The 17,393-nt window shown below is 36.7% G+C and overlaps 1 protein-coding gene across 2 annotated transcripts; it reads left to right on the forward strand.

Annotated features, from left to right (window-relative positions):
* The first annotated feature begins 227 nt into the window (after window positions 1-227).
* On the forward strand, window positions 228-16,940 carry nrf1 (nuclear respiratory factor 1). Of its 2 annotated transcripts, XM_056235798.1 has the most exons (11): window positions 228-504; window positions 739-853; window positions 1,584-1,710; window positions 1,799-1,942; window positions 4,794-4,952; window positions 5,800-6,003; window positions 7,684-7,785; window positions 7,907-8,064; window positions 9,040-9,081; window positions 10,181-10,305; window positions 16,571-16,940. In XM_056235798.1, exons 1-11 carry the CDS (start codon window positions 282-284, stop codon window positions 16,729-16,731), a joined length of 1,560 nt encoding a protein of 519 aa, XP_056091773.1. In that variant the 5' UTR covers window positions 228-281; the 3' UTR covers window positions 16,732-16,940. The 2 variants fall into 2 exon arrangements, with proteins under 2 accessions (XP_056091773.1, XP_056091774.1); XM_056235799.1 differs by lacking the exon at window positions 9,040-9,081 and having other exon boundaries at window positions 229-504.
* Window positions 16,941-17,393: the final 453 nt, after the last annotated feature.

Genomic DNA, 17,393 nt, shown 5'->3' on the forward strand with positions numbered 1-17,393 from the left:
TTACATACTAGTAAAAAGTGATTTTGGTAGCTATTATAAGACAATGTCAGAAGATGATGCCCTCTTAAATTTTTAGTGCATTTTTAAATGCATGTACAAATTAAAATACACTTGCACACACACACATATATTTAAGTTAAACCACCTCAAAATATTAGGTCAATAACTCTTACCCTGACCTTATCTATTAATGTAAGCAAACCAGTTGCTTGTGGAATGTGTGTGTGCTAATATATTGTTTATGTGTGTCTCAGTGTGTTTGAGAGAAACTGTATCGGGTGATGGAAGACCACACGGTGCATCAGACAGAGCACATGACCACTATCGAGGCCCATGCCGTCTCTCAGCAGGTCGGGCAGGTGCATGTCGCCACGTACACAGAGCACGGCATGCTGAGCGCTGATGAGGATTCGCCCTCCTCGCCCGATGATGACGCTTATGATGACTCTGACATCCTCAACTCAACTGGAACAGATGAGGTCACTGCACATCTGGCTGCTGCAGGTCGGTTCCAGCACATTGTTGTTGGGTACTGACTGTGACTAGTGGTGATTACACTGACCACTAGATGGCGAACTTAAACCATAAATTGGCAGCTGTCTTATAGCTTAAGATAGAGCATGGTGCTAGCAATGTCACTCATTGCTTCAATTCCCAGTGAATACACAAACAGTGTATATCCTGAATGATATAGAATGTCTAAAAACAGCTGATTTTATGCCCCTAATTTTTTTTCAGGACCTGTTGGCATGGCAGCAGCCGCCGCTGTAGCAACAGGGAAGAAACGTAAACGGCCGCACATCTTTGAATCAAACCCTTCAATCCGTAAAAGACAACAGACCCGCTTGCTTAGGTGAACTATATTCACAGTATTGTTCAATGAATTGGTATTAAGTATCAGTGGTTTTTACAACATAAAATAATATCTTGATTAAAACAATCAAAACAAATAATTATTTATCTTAGTATTATTCATATGCTATTATAGTATTTATTCATATTTTAAATTAGCTGTTATTTTTATATTTTCAGTTTCACTTGGCTATGTGCTTTTGTCATTTTTATTATCTTTAATAAATATTTCTATTTAGCAGTAATATATTTTTATTTTTAATGTATTTGAGTATTTGATCATTTCAAGTTTTTTAAGTGTATGTTTTTCGTCTAATGTTTATATATTTTTAATTTCAGCTTTATTTCAATTACAAAAAATGATTTTGGTAACACTACAATAAGGTCTCATCTTTTTTAACATTAGTTAATCCATGAACTAACTTGAATTCACAATGAACAATATATTCTTACAGCGTTTATTAACCTACGGTATGTTTATGTTAGTTAATACAAATCTTCATGTTAGTTCACAGTGCTAATGTTAACAGATACAACTTTTGATCTTAGAAATGTATTAGTAAATGTTGAGATTAACATTAACTAAGATTAATAAATGCTGTAGAAGTGTTGTTCATTGTTAGTTCATGTTAACTAAAGTAGTTAACAATGAAATCTTATTGTAAAGTGTTAGCATGATTTTTACGAATTGTAGTTAATAATAACAACACTGACTCTTACTATGTCTGCAGGAAGCTGAGAGCGACTCTAGACGAGTACACGACAAGGGTTGGCCAGCAGGCTATTGTGTTGTGCATCTCTCCCTCTAAACCAAACCCTGTGTTTAGAGTATTTGGAGCGGCGCCATTAGAGAATGTGGTGAGTATTTTTACTGTGCATTTCCTCTTCATAGCATTTGCACTGTTTCTGATTTGACCCTAGTTTTGTTTTGATGTCCTGTGATCAGGTGAGGAAATACAAAAGCATGATTCTGGAGGATCTGGAAAATGCTCTGGCTGAACATGCGCCCCCTGGTGGTGGGGAGCTCACCTCTGAATTGCCTCCACTGACTATTGACGGCATACCAGTGTCTGTGGACAAGATGACACAGGTGGGCACCAGGTGGCACTATGAGCCAGGAATTTTCTGCTTTGCCATGCAAATGAGCTTTTTCTAGACTAGTGCAGCAGCATTTAATCGAGACGAAGAAGTCGTCTCACTTCAACCACTACAGGGCTTTAGCACAGGTTACTTTTACTTTTGGCCTGGTATAAGACCACATAACCAATTCAGCCACTTCATTTACCAGCTAGCCCATTACTCACTGTCCCACATGCTCTGTGCTGATGTCCCTCAGGACAGACACGCCTTGTTTGGGTTGTGGCAGTTGGAGGCAGGTCTGTGCAGGGATCATCAGGTGAGCTTGTACGCGCGAGTAATTATCCGGCACATCGTGGCCGAGCACAGGGGTTTCTGATTGGCTCCCAAGTGGATTAAGAGCAGAGCAGGGGGAGGGAATGGGCAGCTGATCGGGGTGTTTGGGGCGTGAGATTCCTCTTAATTCCTTCGCCATGTAATTAGACCATCTGCACAAACACAAGGAAGAGTCTACAACTCATGATGCCACTGTGGACAATCTGTTACATGACTTTGAACCGTGTACTTAACATCAGTATTTATTAAGTTCAGGTTTTAGCTCTTATCATGATTTATTTATGTACATTGAGATTTTTAAATTGGGTTTTATTAATATATATACACTACCGGGCAAGTTTGGAATTATTACTATTTTTAATGTTTTTGAAAGAAGTCTCTTATGCTCATCAAGCCTGCATTTATTTGATAAAAAAAACAGTAATATTGTGAAATGTTTTTACAATTTAAAATAATGGTTGTTCTATTTGAATATACTTTTAAAATATAATTTATTCCTGTGATGCAAAGCTGAATTTTCAGCATCTTTACTCCAGTCTTCAGTGTCCCATGATCCTTCAGAAGTCATTTGAATATGCTGATTTATTATCAATGTTGGAAACAGTTGTGCTGCTTAATAATTTTTTATAATATTCTTTGATGCATAAAAATTAAATAAAAGAGAAAAAAAGAACAGCATTTATTTAAAATAGAAATCCTTTGTAACAATATACACTATCGTTCAAAAGTTTTGTATTTTTTCGTTGAAAAAATTAACTTGTGTTAAATTGATAAAAAGAAGTGATAATTATTGTTAGAAAATATTTCTATTTTGAATAAATGCTGTTTTGTTCAGCTTTGGATCACAGAAATAAATTATATTTAAAAGTATATTAGAATAAAAAAACATGATTTTAAATTGTAATTTAAAATAATTTTTACAATATTACTGTTTTCTTTCTGTATTTGTGATCAAATAAATGCTGGCTTGATGAGCATAAGAGACTTCTTTCAAAAACATTAACAAAATGTTCACTGGTACTTAAAATGGTATTGGTATTAGTGTAGTGTGTGTGTGTATATATATATATATATATATATATATATAAGTGAGTATACATTTTTCTAGGTATGCTTACATATTTTACAATAAACTTTGAGTGTACTGTTTGAAATACTTTTTTTTTTTTTTATCCTTATCCAGCTATCACAACTGGAAGAATCTTAGAAAGGAATTGGTCAAAAACATGTGACTTTTCAATGAATTAGTTGTATCAGAACTTTTCGCCATGTTGTTGTCTGTCACCGTCCAATGTCAGGCTTACAGGAAGTGTTTGTGTTTGTGACAGTGGGAGGGAGGGAGAAGCTCTTTTGGGAACTGATTTATTCCTCCCAAGCCAAATTTAGCCTGTGATGTGGAGGTGAACAGACGTTGCTACAGAGTGCTGTGCAGTACAATCCCTGGCCTGCCTACGGAATTACCAAGGGCACTGAGGGCACTGGGATAAACTCCACCCTCACCCCCAGGACAGAGCTGTATGGGCTAATGGACTGCCCCATACAACGCAGGTTTTTTTTTTTTTTTTGTCAATGGACTCATTTAGGCAAAAAAAAAGCCCCTTGATTGTCGTGTTAATACCTCAACACTTCCTTACTAACACATATTAGATTACGACTTTAAGCCCATTAAAATACATTTCAAATCGAACCAAAAGCAATATGGCATCATTGCGAAATTCATTTACTGAATTTTCAATTGGTTTTTTCCCCCTTGCATTTATTATTTCCATTTCTTGGTTTTATTGATTTGTATTTATGCAGATATTTTTATTTATCTTTCCTTGCATCTATTTAACCATTCATTGCCATCTTTAAACTTGTAAAGAGACAGCACAGATGCCTTGTTTTTTGTTTTATTTAGTTTTTTACATTAAAGTGGTAGTTATGTGTCAAACAGCAATTGCTTCAGTCTTCAGCGTCACATGAACCTTCAGAAATCATTCTAATGTGCTGATTTGTTGCTCGAGAAGCATTTTTTATCAATATTGAAAACATTTGTGCTGCTTAATATTTTTCTGAAAACCGTAATGCATTTTTTCAGGACTCTGATGAATAGAAAGTTCAAAAGAACAGCATTTATTTCAAATAGAAATCTTGTCAAATTTATTTTAAAAAACAATTGACCCCAAACTTTTGAACAGTAGTGTACCAACCTTAAAAGTGTTAATTTATTTATTTGTTGTCTACATAATCTATAGTGCAGTGGTGTATGTTCCATCTTCTCAATCTCCTCCAGTCAGTGTGCAGTGGAGCCTCACCCATAGATTAATCTTTAAATAGAAACCTAATAGTCTACTTTTAGCTTTTCACAAGCTATACGTGTCGGCAGACTGTCTGTACTCAGTTACAGAAAAAAGGGGAAAATCAATGGCTTGCTGTTTCCAAACTCTCTTCACACAAATTTAATTTTTCCAGAGGCCGTCGTGTGCTCTGCCACTCCCAGTTTAAAATCTCCCACAGTGATTGTGTGCTCTTTGTTGCTTTTTCAGGCCCAGCTCAGAGCGTTCATTCCAGAAATGCTAAAGTATTCCACAGGCCGTGGGAAGCCTGGCTGGGGGAAAGAGAGCTGCAAGCCCATCTGGTGGCCGGAGGACATTCCTTGGGCCAATGTACGCAGTGACGTCCGAACAGAGGAGCAGAAACAGAGGGTAGTGTTGGGGGCTCACACTAGGACTGGGGTATAAAGAAAAAACACTACAGAATATTTTCTATATATCAATATATAGAATATGGTTAAAAATTCAAAACTAAATGTATAAATTTGCTTAAAATGGTAATACATTATATTAAAGTGTGTGTAGATTTTGGTAACGCTTCCTTTTACAGTACAGTACTTACGTGTACTTACAGTGTACTTACCTAGAAAGTACTGGGTAATATAAGGTAAGTACATGGGTTAGGGGTAGGTTCAGCGTTAGTACCTAGTTATTACCCAGTAATTATAATTACTATAATAAGTACATAGTAAGTACATGGGTAACAGGACTGTAAAAGGAAGCGTTACCTAGATTTTATATATATATATATATATATATATATATATATATATATATATATATATATATATATATATATATATATATATATGAAGAAAAATACAGTAGAAATTTAGATTAAAATAAGAATAGGTAATATTTAACCATTTTACATTTACATTTAGTCATTTAGCAGACGCTTTTATCCAAAGCGACTTACATCTGAGGACTAAAGCAAGCGAGTCATCGTGAAGAGGGAAGATATCTTTAAGAGATATTTTAATTTATTAAAATATAGAACAATAACAATATACAGTACTAAACAGCAGTATTTACCAACATATATTTTTACTAAAATATTTTATTCTATGATAAATGCTATGAGTGATGACAAATGAATTGTTGAATCAGCCACACCGTAGTTTTGTCAGCTTTCCACAAAATGGCATCTGAATTGAAGCAAATGAGCTAAAGCTTGCATCATCTTGATTTATCGAGAGCTTATTTCCGTTGAAAACAGGTGTCATGGACGCAAGCCCTGAGGACTATCGTTAAAAACTGCTATAAGCAGCATGGGAGAGAGGACTTGCTCTACGCCTTTGAGGACCAGATCACCCCACAGCAAGTTGCCACAACAGCCACACACAGCATTGCACACCTAGTGCCATCACAGACCGTAGTGCAGACGATCAGTAATCCTGATGGAACCGTCTCGCTCATACAGGTGAGCTCAGGTCCCAGTTGTGGGAAAAACTGCACGGTTGTTTTTGACTACAGTATATACAAGATCCACTGGAGGACTTCATTTTTAATATAGAGGGAGATCAAAATATACAAAAATAACAAATATGTAATATTAAAGTCAACATGACATCAAATATTTACTGCCTTAATACATGTAATTGGTCTGACTGTGTATAAACTTGTGTATGTATGTATGTATATATATATATATATATATATATATATACACACACACACACACACACAAACAACCAACTGTTTTCAACATTGATAATAATCAGAAATGTTTCTTGAGCAGCAAATCAGCATATTAGAATGATTTCTGAAGGGTCATGTGACACTGACTGGAGTAATGATGCTGAAAATTCAGCTTTGCCATCACAGGAATAAATTACATTTTAAAATTTACTAAAATATACAACATTTATTTTAATTTGTAATAATTCACAATATTACTGTATTTTTTTTAAATCAAATAAATGCAGCCTTGATGAGCATATGAGACCTCTTTCTAAAACATTAAAAAGTCCCCACAATTTTAAAATGGTAAATTTTGTTATGCTAATAAGATATATAGTATATATATATATATATATATATATATATATATATATTAGGGGTGTAACGGTTCACAAAATTCACGGTTCGGTTCGATACGATACACTTGTGTCACGGTTCGGTTCGGTACGATTCGGTACGTTTCCGATACAGCAAAAAGAAAGAAATGCCAGAGAAATTTCCTTGATTTAATCTTTTTAATTATATTTTTATTAAAACTAACATCATAAAGTATGATATTTTTTAACTTTGAGCAATGATGGAGCTATACTTGACTTTTCTTAGGAGCTTATAAAACAAAACAGCTCCTTGGACAAAATTAAATGTAATATTGTAGTAGTTATAAACAAAGGTTTATTTTAGTTCAGATTAACATTTGAGGGCAGCAATTGTATTCATAATGTCAAAATAAAACCGACGTGATGTTACTTGAAAGCATTATAGCCTACTATTCCTGCCAAACTTCCATGGTTACAGTTAGTAGTGTTACTTCAGTAAACCCATGGTGAATGTTGCTGATCTGTGGACACTGGATAGTTCATTCATGGCACAATGTTTCTTCCTGGTTTCCACGTCAGCGCTGTTTGATCCGTTAATAACGGAGAAATGCGAATGTTTCTCACTAGATCTTGCAGCGATGTTATTACTTCAGTGGCGAATTCAAATGCTTTCTTTACTGGATTTGGCTGTGTAGTAACAGTGCTGATGATTATGATCGGCTCGCGCTGTATTTGTCCAAACTGATAAACGGTCCTTCAACCACACAATAACGGGTGGTTTCGTTCCGCTTACATTACATTTGCCATTTGATGTTGGGCAATGTTGTGGTCACGCACATTATGAGCGCGCTTGCCACGCGTGACGCGCCTTCATTTGAAATAACGAAATTTTGGTCGGCAGGAAAAATGGTCCAACGAACCGTTCGGTTAAAAAATGCGTACCGAAAACCGAACCGAAAGCCTCGTACCGAACGGTTCAATACGAATACGTGTATCGTTACACCCCTAATATATATATATATAAGATATTAAAAAAAAGTATTAAATTTACACCAGTGGTCACATTACAGTATCCTAACGTCCAAATTTGAACTAATCAAAAGGTTGGCACTGGAGCCACGGTAGCGACACTGGCAGATGCGTCAGAATTGCCAGGCACGGTGACAGTCGCCCAGGTGAATTACTCCACAGTGACAGATGGAGAGGTAATGTCAACTTACACTTGTGCATCTTGTGCATGTTCTGTCCTGTCCTTACACACATATACTGTACTTTTTTAGCGCATATCTCTCCCTTCACACCTATTATTGTTATTTCGTCTCTAAGGTGGAGCAGAATTGGGCCACCCTACAGGGAGGCGAGATGACCATCCAGACCACGCAAGCGTCGGAGGCCACGCAGGCTGTGGCTTCCTTAGCCGAAGCTGCGGTTGCTGCATCACATGAGATGCAACAGGGGGCAACTGTTACCATGGCACTCAACAGGTACTCATGGGAAGTAGAGGTGAAGCTGGGGTTGGGGAGAGAAAGAAAGGAAATACTGAACAGCAGCAGCATCTAGGTGCAGGTTTAAGTCCCCAGGGTCTTATTAACAGGCCTCACCTGAGCCTGTTCTCCTGTTTATCACAAGGAGTTAGCAGCAGCACAGAAATACAGGACAAGGGAACAATTGGATCATACTCCATTCCCACAACAATTAGGCTGAGGAGGCATTGTTTTCTGCTCAACAGTCTTCATTAAAGCAGTAAATCCACCATCAGTCTGCTTAGCACAGTCAGGACATCTACAAATGTGATCAAAAAAAGTCTACTAAAGCCCCGTAGCACTGTAAAAAGCCCTTTTTTTCAGTATCTCAAATGGAATCGGGATAGACAGTCTTTGGACTCTATTTGGATTGGAAGCCCATTTCTGCCACATAAGAAAAAAAAATCATGCTTTGTTTGAATTTCAAATTATAAAATAAAAACTCATGATCATGTAGTAAGTCATAATTTAGATTAAAAAGTCTTGTGACAAAAATTTGAGTTTTGTCCATTTTCTTTATCTCAGAATGTCAATTTTGGATATAATTATGACTTAGAAAGTTGAAATTATGACATACTGTTGTAATTGACTCAATTTCATCTTTTCATGTAATTTTTGAATGAATGTTATGACAGATTAGTATGTCATAATGTTTATTTTTTATATAATTATTATGACTAATTATGAAGTTAGATAAAGTCTTGTGATGAACATGTTAAAACATTTTGTCCAAATATGACTTTTTATCTCACAATTTTGACTTGGTGTCACTTTCAACTTTTAGTCAATTTCAAAATACTGTGTCATATTTTTGACTTTCATCGGTAACACTTGGTTGTGTTAAGAATAAACCACCAATTTATCTACCATACTTTTGTTGCATACAGTTACTGTAGACTACAACAGATTTAAACATGGATAAATGGTTATCAACAGGGTCGCTGAAAAGGACAAATGCAGAAGTTTCTTCATCTACAAGTAAGGATAAATCTTCAGCAATGCATGACATCAAAAAGACAAAAAAATAAAGGCTAAATTCAGTAGTGACTACCTAGCTAGTCTTCACATGTGTGGGAGCGGAGAACAAGCAGCTACCGCTCTGTTTCTGAAATTAAGCTTTTTTAGCTTTACACATTATTTGACCTGAATAAGCTTTACTTCAAGCCTGATCTCTGTTTGAGGCGTAGTTATTTTTAGCCTGACATGCAGTGCTTAGTAAATGCTAAGCAACATCAATCTTTGCATTAGGTGAGTCACAAAGATCTTAGTTTACAAGGTCTAATTGTTATGCCAGTCTCTTGAGGCTCAGCCAGGCCTAGTTCTAGAGGGTGCTAAGCACCCTCAAATGAAAGCAAGAGCACACCAGCATCCTCAGTTGAAGTTGTAATATTAGTATATTGGCGAAACAGATTTGGCAAACGTATTTGTGTTTGCGCTCTGTAGAGTGTAAAATGTTTCTATTTACAACGTGCTTTTTCAGTGTTGAGCAATGTAGCCAATCACAGACATATCTGTTGATTTTTTTTTTTTTTTTTAACTCAATGGCCAATCAGGGCTGTTTTAAGTTAGTCCGAATCCACTCACCGCTCAGTTTTTGTTCAGTGCTGAATTATGCAAGCTAGGGAATCCTCTCATTTTAACAAACAGAGTGTAGACACGATAGTGTAGAGAGCTTCATTGATTAACTGCCACGTGCACGCTGCAAATGCGGAATTCACTCTCGAAAATTGCAATGATTGACATAGTGACCATTGCAATGGACAGGACAAAAATCTGATATGTGCATTAAGGCTAGAGCACGCGATTTGATTCTGGAACCGGGCCTGGGCTTGGTTACCCATCTACTTATGTGTCAGAAATGGGCGTCCGTATTTTGGACATCTATCACGAGAGCAAGAAGAACTTGTTTAGGACAGTGGTTATCTTTTTCTGGTTCCTCTTGAGTGACTTCCTGCACTAGGGGGCAGTACACACCAATTCACATCAATACATCTTAAATCCTGTATAAAGCATTGCATGTTTATGAAAGCAGGGATATTGTGAGATTATTTCCTTAATTTACATCTGTGTGTTGCAGTGAAGCAGCAGCTCACGCAGTGGCGACATTAGCGGAAGCGACTCTTCAGGGCGGAGGACAGATCGTGTTAGCGGGAGAAACGGCGGCCGCAGTAGGAGCTTTAACTGGAGTTTCGGATGGCAGTGGTATGAACCCTTGCTCTATATCACAAGCATCCACACACTCTGTTCCAGCCTGACACTCAAATACATAACAAACAGGAAAGTGTGGGGTCGGCGAACATATGATGAAACTTCCCTTTCGTCATCACTCATCTAGTATGTGAGGGAACGTATGGGTCTCATGTAAGGTGTGTGAGAGCGTGAGGAAGTCCGTGGAGGTCTATTGTAATCCCCGGGGTGTTTGTTGGACAGATGGTGACTCCAGGTTCTACACATCTTGCTAATCCTCGCTTTGACTCAACCACTAAGCGCTCTGCATATGCACGGCACCCTCTAGTAGTGCTGCTTACACATGCATTAGAAGCCATTTTACAAACCAATAGCAGTGCTAATGTGTACTATAGGCATTCATTACTGCGTAGTGAAATGGCACTACACGTTTCCTTTTTTAGCTGCGATAAACTAGGTTAGATTGAAAGAAGCTAGAAAATCGACATAAGTTTGTATTTTTTCTCTTCTGACCATGACATCCTTCAAGACAAAGTGAAGTGCCACTTGCAAACCATTTCCATAATGTGACGCATTTCTGTGGAAAATTGTTGCAAGTTGATTTTGATTCAAGATAACAAAGACAAAGCATTTTTTAGGGATACACCAATATTACAATTCTTGCTGATGCAATAGGCCGATAAATCTTTTTTTTCTTGTTATGGCCAATAATAAAAAAATGACAAATCTAAATTCATTAACACTTTATAATAAGGTTCTGTTTGTTAACATTAGTTAACTACATTACATTGTATACCACTGAAAAATACTTCTAAATCATTTATTAATCTTAGTTTGTTCATTTAAACATTTCACAAAAGTTGTATCTGTTAATATACAGCTAACATGAACTAATAATAAACTAGCACTAACTAATGGGACTGTATTGTAAATGTTACTCAAAATTCTATAGTCATTTAAAATAATACACTAAATAAATTAACAATAACACTAAAACCTAAAATAATTAAAATGCTACAAGTGAATTTATGCAATAGTATAAGGTACAGTATGATAAATGGCTGTTCATTTTTGAGTATAAAGATTTCATTGTCTGCTGTTTCAGATCCATATTGGTTGGAGTAAAAGAAACTTGCTGAAAATAAATAATAGTAACTTTTAGCCTTCGTGATTTTGGCGTTCATATTAAACAAACTTAATTATAACAAATTATTAAATTCTAAAATGCATTCTTTGGATGGACATTCGGTTAGTGGCGTATGCTTTGTCGGCTATAGGAACATTCAATTAAAGATTCAAATTTAAAGATTAATATCATTCAATATCTACCGATAAATCAGCTGACAATCGATATGGTGCATCCTTCATTATTTATTTATTTATTTATTTCTAATATACACTGATGATCCGTTCAATAACAATAAGACCAAGAACATCCATTAAGAAAGTAAATGGGGTCCAAATTGCTTTAATGTTGATTTTAATGGGTAAAATGGCTCTGCTCAAAAGTTGGTCCAATCATACCTGCCCATTTCCCAGTGACCTATCGTACCTAGTGTCCTGGTTTACCCCATTGCCCCCATTGACCAAAGAGAAGCCCCCCCTCCTAACCCCCCAAGGAACCCTCTTAAAGGGCTTTGATCCTCTCCATTATCAGAGCATAGTCTAATCACAGAGCCAGCTGTCAGCACCGGGAAGCCCAGTCTATAAAACACACACACAATCTCACATGACATTAAGAGAATAGACAGGAGCAAGGGCTGTATTTAAACACAAAAGCTGATTAGCAGGCATTACAACCACATTTAAAGACATGGGCGTCAGGCCTTTCCCCACTCTTGGTATTAATATATGGGTAACACTTTACAATAAGGTTCCATTAGTTAACATTAGTTAATACATTAGTTAACATGTACTAACCATGAACAACATCTCTGTTCAGCATTAGTTAATATTTGTTAACGTTAACTCACACATATACTAATGCATCGATTTACGTTAACAGCACAATTAAGTTAACATTAGTTAATGCATTAGTTAACATGAACTAACCATGAACAACAACTCTGTTCAGCATTAGTTATTAATTTGTTAACGTTAACTCACACATGTACTAATGCATCAATTCACATTAACAGCACAGTTAAGTAACATTAGTTAACATGAACTAACCATGAACAACACCTCTGTTCAGCATTAGTTAATATTTGTTAAAGGGGTCATATAATGCCATTTTTGTACAAGCTAATATGATTCTTTAGGGTCTAAATTAAAAGTTTGTAATATACTTTAATTAAAAATTCTCATTAGTATTGTAAGAAAACAGTTATTTTACCTGGTCAAAAACAGCTCTGTTTTCAGCACGCCGTTTCAGTGCATATGCCTTTAAATGATCATGAGCTGTGCTCACTCCGCCCCTCTGTTCTGTGTACACCGTTTGTAACACAATAACCATAACGCGTTGTTCATTATAAATGTGGGATTATGAATTATATTGAGAACGTCGTACATAGAAAACATGCCGTAATGTACCCTGAGTGTAAACCTTAGACTCATTCATCGTGAAGCGTGCAAGCGATTTGCAAAGATATAAATATTAATATAAAGGTTAATAAAACGTTACACTCACTTCAGTTGTTCTAGAGGTTCAGCAGGAACACGAATATCTGGTACCGATCCTTTTTTCATGAGTAGCTTCTTAGCAAAACGAGCTTTATACTGACCCTTGTTTATAAAGCAGTCTGGTGAGAAATGATTCGCGCAAACATGAAAGCATTGACGTTGCTCGTGGGGAATATTCCCTTCGAAAACAAACTCAGCCACTGCGTCTTCAGCGGTTCGGATTTAGGAACATTAAAATGACTGCTGTGTTCGTTATTACACCCAAGAACAGAACACCACAATCGCTTAGACGCCATTCTGCTCATAGACAGTGCTCCAGCATATCAACAATGACCGCGCCGGTCCGCGCAGACTATGACAGCTGGCTCACGAGCGAGGGCGGGTCTGTGTTGAAACGCTGCTGTCAATCAACAATCGCGGGAGGGGCGTCCGACCGTGTGACGTCACACGGTCGAACGGCTCGATTTGAGGCAGGGGAAAACATATAAGGAGATTAAAACAAAAACACTGGATGGATTTTTATCATTATATGATGGTTGTGTACAGGCACTGCCAACACACATTTCAGTACAATCAACTTGTAAAAGTGCATGTACCATTATATGACCCCTTTTAACGTTAACTCACACATACTAATGCATCAATTCACATTAACAGCACAGTTAGTTAACATTAGTTAATGCATTAGTTAACATGAACTAACCATGAACAATGCCTGTAAATAGCTTTGCTGTTTTGTAAGGTTAACTTACTGTACATATTTACATTAGTTTACGTAGCAGTTGACACACACTAAGTATGAACATTTCTAACTCACCATGTTATCCTAAATGTAAAAATACTGTTGTGTACCTTATCAACACTCTTTTATAAGGCATTGATTTGTTGGTAAACATAATTCTACAGCGGAAAAATATGTTGTTCATGTTTATACGTACTTTACTATCATTACTTGCATTCAAATAAGCATTTATTAATGGATTGAGTGAAAAGTGTACACTATTTCAACATTAACTGATGTGTTACTAACATTTGTTTTCTGCTGTAGCATTATGTTTACCGACAAATCAATGCCTTATATGAAAGAGTGTTGATAAGGTACACAACAGTATTTTTACATTTAGGATAACATGGTGAGTTAGAAATGTTCATACTTAGTGTGTGTCAACTGCTACGTAAACTAATGTAAATACAGTATTATACAGTACAAAACAGCAAAGCTATTTACAGGCATTGTTCATGGTTAGTTCATGTTAACTAATGCATTAACTAATGTTAACTAACTGGGCTATTAATGTGAATTGATGCATTAGTACATGTGTGAGTTAACGTTAACCAATATGAACTAATGCTGAACAGAGATGTTGTTCATGGTTAGTTCATGTTAACTAATGGAACCTTATTGTAAAGTGTTACCAATATATGACCACTGCCGTTACATTTTTTTTCTTTTAATATTTTATATAATTGAATCGTTAAGTTTATTAGCAATTCTACATATGCATGAAATTATGTACTACATATTGAACTATACTTTTTGGTCCCGCAGCCTAGAGGACATTTTATACTCGCTATCTCTTGATTGACCATCTGTTGGCCTTTTTTCCCCCCTGCCATCTTTTTTATTTTTTGCAAATGAAGGAAAACTTGCTTTAAGAGGATGTCACTTTATATAACATTGTACACAAGGAACCTTTCTAGAGGAGGGCAGTACAGAGAATGCTAGTACGCCCCGTTTCCCACATACGTAACCGAGCATGTTGACTGTTCATCTGAACCAGCACCAGCAGTGAGTCCCGGAGAGCAACCTGTGCCCAAAACGAGGCCCTCAACGTTAAGCTGCGCAATTAAACCCAATTTACGCTTCAGCACGGGGAGGTTTTGGAGAGCGTAGTCAACAACAGACAGACACTTGACAGACAGCCAGTGTTTATTGACCTTATTCAATCAGCGAAATGGCAGTGCGGGTGCAGCTTTGAAGTGCCTGGTCTGAGGTAATCGTGACTGATTTATGTTTCCTGCTCCAATGCCCCTCTATCGCTCCGTAAGCCTTGTAGAAACCCTCGATGTCAGAGTGACTGAGGGGTTTGTAGGCTCTTCACTCAAAAAAAACAATGCTTCCAAACTCCCCGTCAATTATTGAGACACGATGTGATTAAGAGAAATTAGAGTCACTTGTATCCCATGTGGAGTAACTGATTTTTCCCTTTTTAAAGTGGTGAATCTCATAAAAACATGTTGATGTTTTTGTCAAAAGAAAAATATGTGTATATGTATATAAAAAAACATATATACACAGTGTGTGTGTGTGTGTGTAAATATATATATATATAAAGATATACTATTTAGGTATTATTTATATGAAGTATTTACATAATATAAAAATGAAAAAACTTAATTAAAATTGTGTTATATTTGAATTTACACTAGTGACAACTGAGTGTCATTATTATTATTTGTCATTTGTTGGTAACACTTTATTTTACAGTGTCCTTTAATTACTATAGTAATAACTATAAATGATGCATAATTACATGCAACTAAATCAAACCCTCATCCTAACCCTATAGTTAGTACATGTACTTGATTATTATTCCAGTACTTAAATGTCTAATTACACTGTAACAAGGATACCTTAAAATACAGTGTAACCTCATTGTTATAAGCACTTTCTAATTTAAAGTGAAAATACATTTATTTATTTGAATTTACAATCATTAAAAATGGGTGAAGAGCTTAATTATTATAGCCTCATTAATGCTTTTTTTTTTTTAATTGAACGTTTGTTTTTTTGACAGGTTTTGTAAGATTTGACCTAAGAATTCATTCAATTATTCTGCGGGGAACAAGTCAAAATCATTTTCCATGCCTGTTTAAGATGCATTTAAGCTCAAAACTGATCTACTTTTGTGTTAAGCTGCAATTAAAGGGAACATTTAGCTTGGGGAGATTGTGCCGGCATGAAAAGATAAAGTAACTGACAGCCTAAATGACGAGTTTGAAATATGAGCCTGCCTTTGAGACGCTGGGACAGAGTAGCATCGTGAGACTATTTTACTGCACACTTTTTAGAGAATGAAAACAACGCACAGAAGTCCAGCGGCCGGCAGGTACGTAACCGCAAGACTTTCTCGATGGGTTTACGAGCCACGGTTAGTTTTGACCTTTCGCTTTGCCCATATGAGCAGGTTGCTCGCCCTCCTGCCCCGTGTGACTGCAGCAGTAATCCAGGCTGCTCTGCTCACAGCTGGGCGGGGAAACAGAGGTGGATTGAGAAAGAGAGAGGGGTTTAACCTCGAGTCAGAGAGGGAGAGGGAGAGAAACGGAAGCTGGGAGTGGCCGCCTCAATTACTCCATTGTTCCGCATTGCAGTGTGATGCTCTAGCCCAGCCCTGGCCACGTAGCGTTCAAACTCTTAACATGGCCGCTCGATTGCGTACGCTCTGCGGCCTCATCCAACCGCACTTCAAAACTCCCCTCCCTCCCAACTGTCTCAAATGACAAGTTACGTGCATCCCAAACCACTATGCCGCTGTCTTCGCTGATGACATCACAGTTGTACTTTGTGCATCTTCAGCTAGATCTGTGAAGAGTGACCGAAATTAGTTTATACACACAGAAGTTGTCATATATGTAACGGGTGTTTGTGTCATCCCAGGTCTCGTCCAGATTCCAGTCAGCATGTATCAGACGGTCGTCACCAGTTTGGCCCAGGGAAATCGACCCGTTCAGGTGGCCATGGCTCCCGTAGCTACGCGCATCGACAACACGGTAACACTTGACGGACAAGCGGTGGAAGTGGTGACCCTAGAACAGTGACATACTCTACCCCTGCAGATGTGTGGGACAGGAAATTCAGCACCTATGTGAAGTGGCTGCTGGAGTATAGTGTAAAAATAATATTTGAACCTGTTCACATACGTCTGCAGGGGTTGGATGGCTTTTTCCTGTTAATATTATTATTATTTTTTTACATTGTACACAGTTCATTGTCTTACTTTTTTTTCTTTTTTTTTCTAGTGTTGTTAAATATGTTAACGTTAGTTAATTTTTTTTTAGCTGATGTTTGATAAATGTATTGCAACAAAAGAAATGTATCCTCAACAAAAGAAAACAAAATCAACCACATTTTCAGCCTTCAAAAACTGGCATAATTTGTTCCTTACTCCCCAGATAAGTCATTCTTGATATGTTTTCTCCTCAGTTTTTATCTAGGTTTATGTATATATATATTGTGAACCATCTTGTGCCATATTTGAATCATTTCATTAATATATTATGTGAAAATTGCATTACGATTTTAGTGTTAGATTACATTGACTACTGAGATGACATGCATGTTGTTGGTTTTTTTTTTTGCTTTTTTTGTCAGGATGTATAATGTAGAATTCTCTTTGTATGCATTTCACATTAATTCCCAATGTAAAAAAAAAATGGTATGACCTTGAATGATTGTGTGGTATATTGAATGAGACCACCGT

This window comes from Rhinichthys klamathensis, unplaced genomic scaffold (genome assembly GCF_029890125.1).
Source record: "Rhinichthys klamathensis goyatoka isolate OS25496 unplaced genomic scaffold, OSU_Roscu_1.1 h1tg000430l_1, whole genome shotgun sequence".
Classification (NCBI taxonomy): domain Eukaryota; kingdom Metazoa; phylum Chordata; class Actinopteri; order Cypriniformes; family Leuciscidae; genus Rhinichthys; species Rhinichthys klamathensis.

Bases quoted from the DNA above. Each gene is read 5' to 3' on its own strand.
- nrf1 (XM_056235798.1), top strand. From the start codon at position 282: ATGGAAGACCACACGGTGCATCAGACAGAGCACATGACCACTATCGAG. The intron at 854-1,583 runs GTGAACTATATT...CTATGTCTGCAG, and splicing joins CAACAGACCCGCTTGCTTAG to GAAGCTGAGAGCGACTCTAG. The intron at 8,065-9,039 runs GTACTCATGGGA...GGTTATCAACAG, and splicing joins GTTACCATGGCACTCAACAG to GGTCGCTGAAAAGGACAAAT.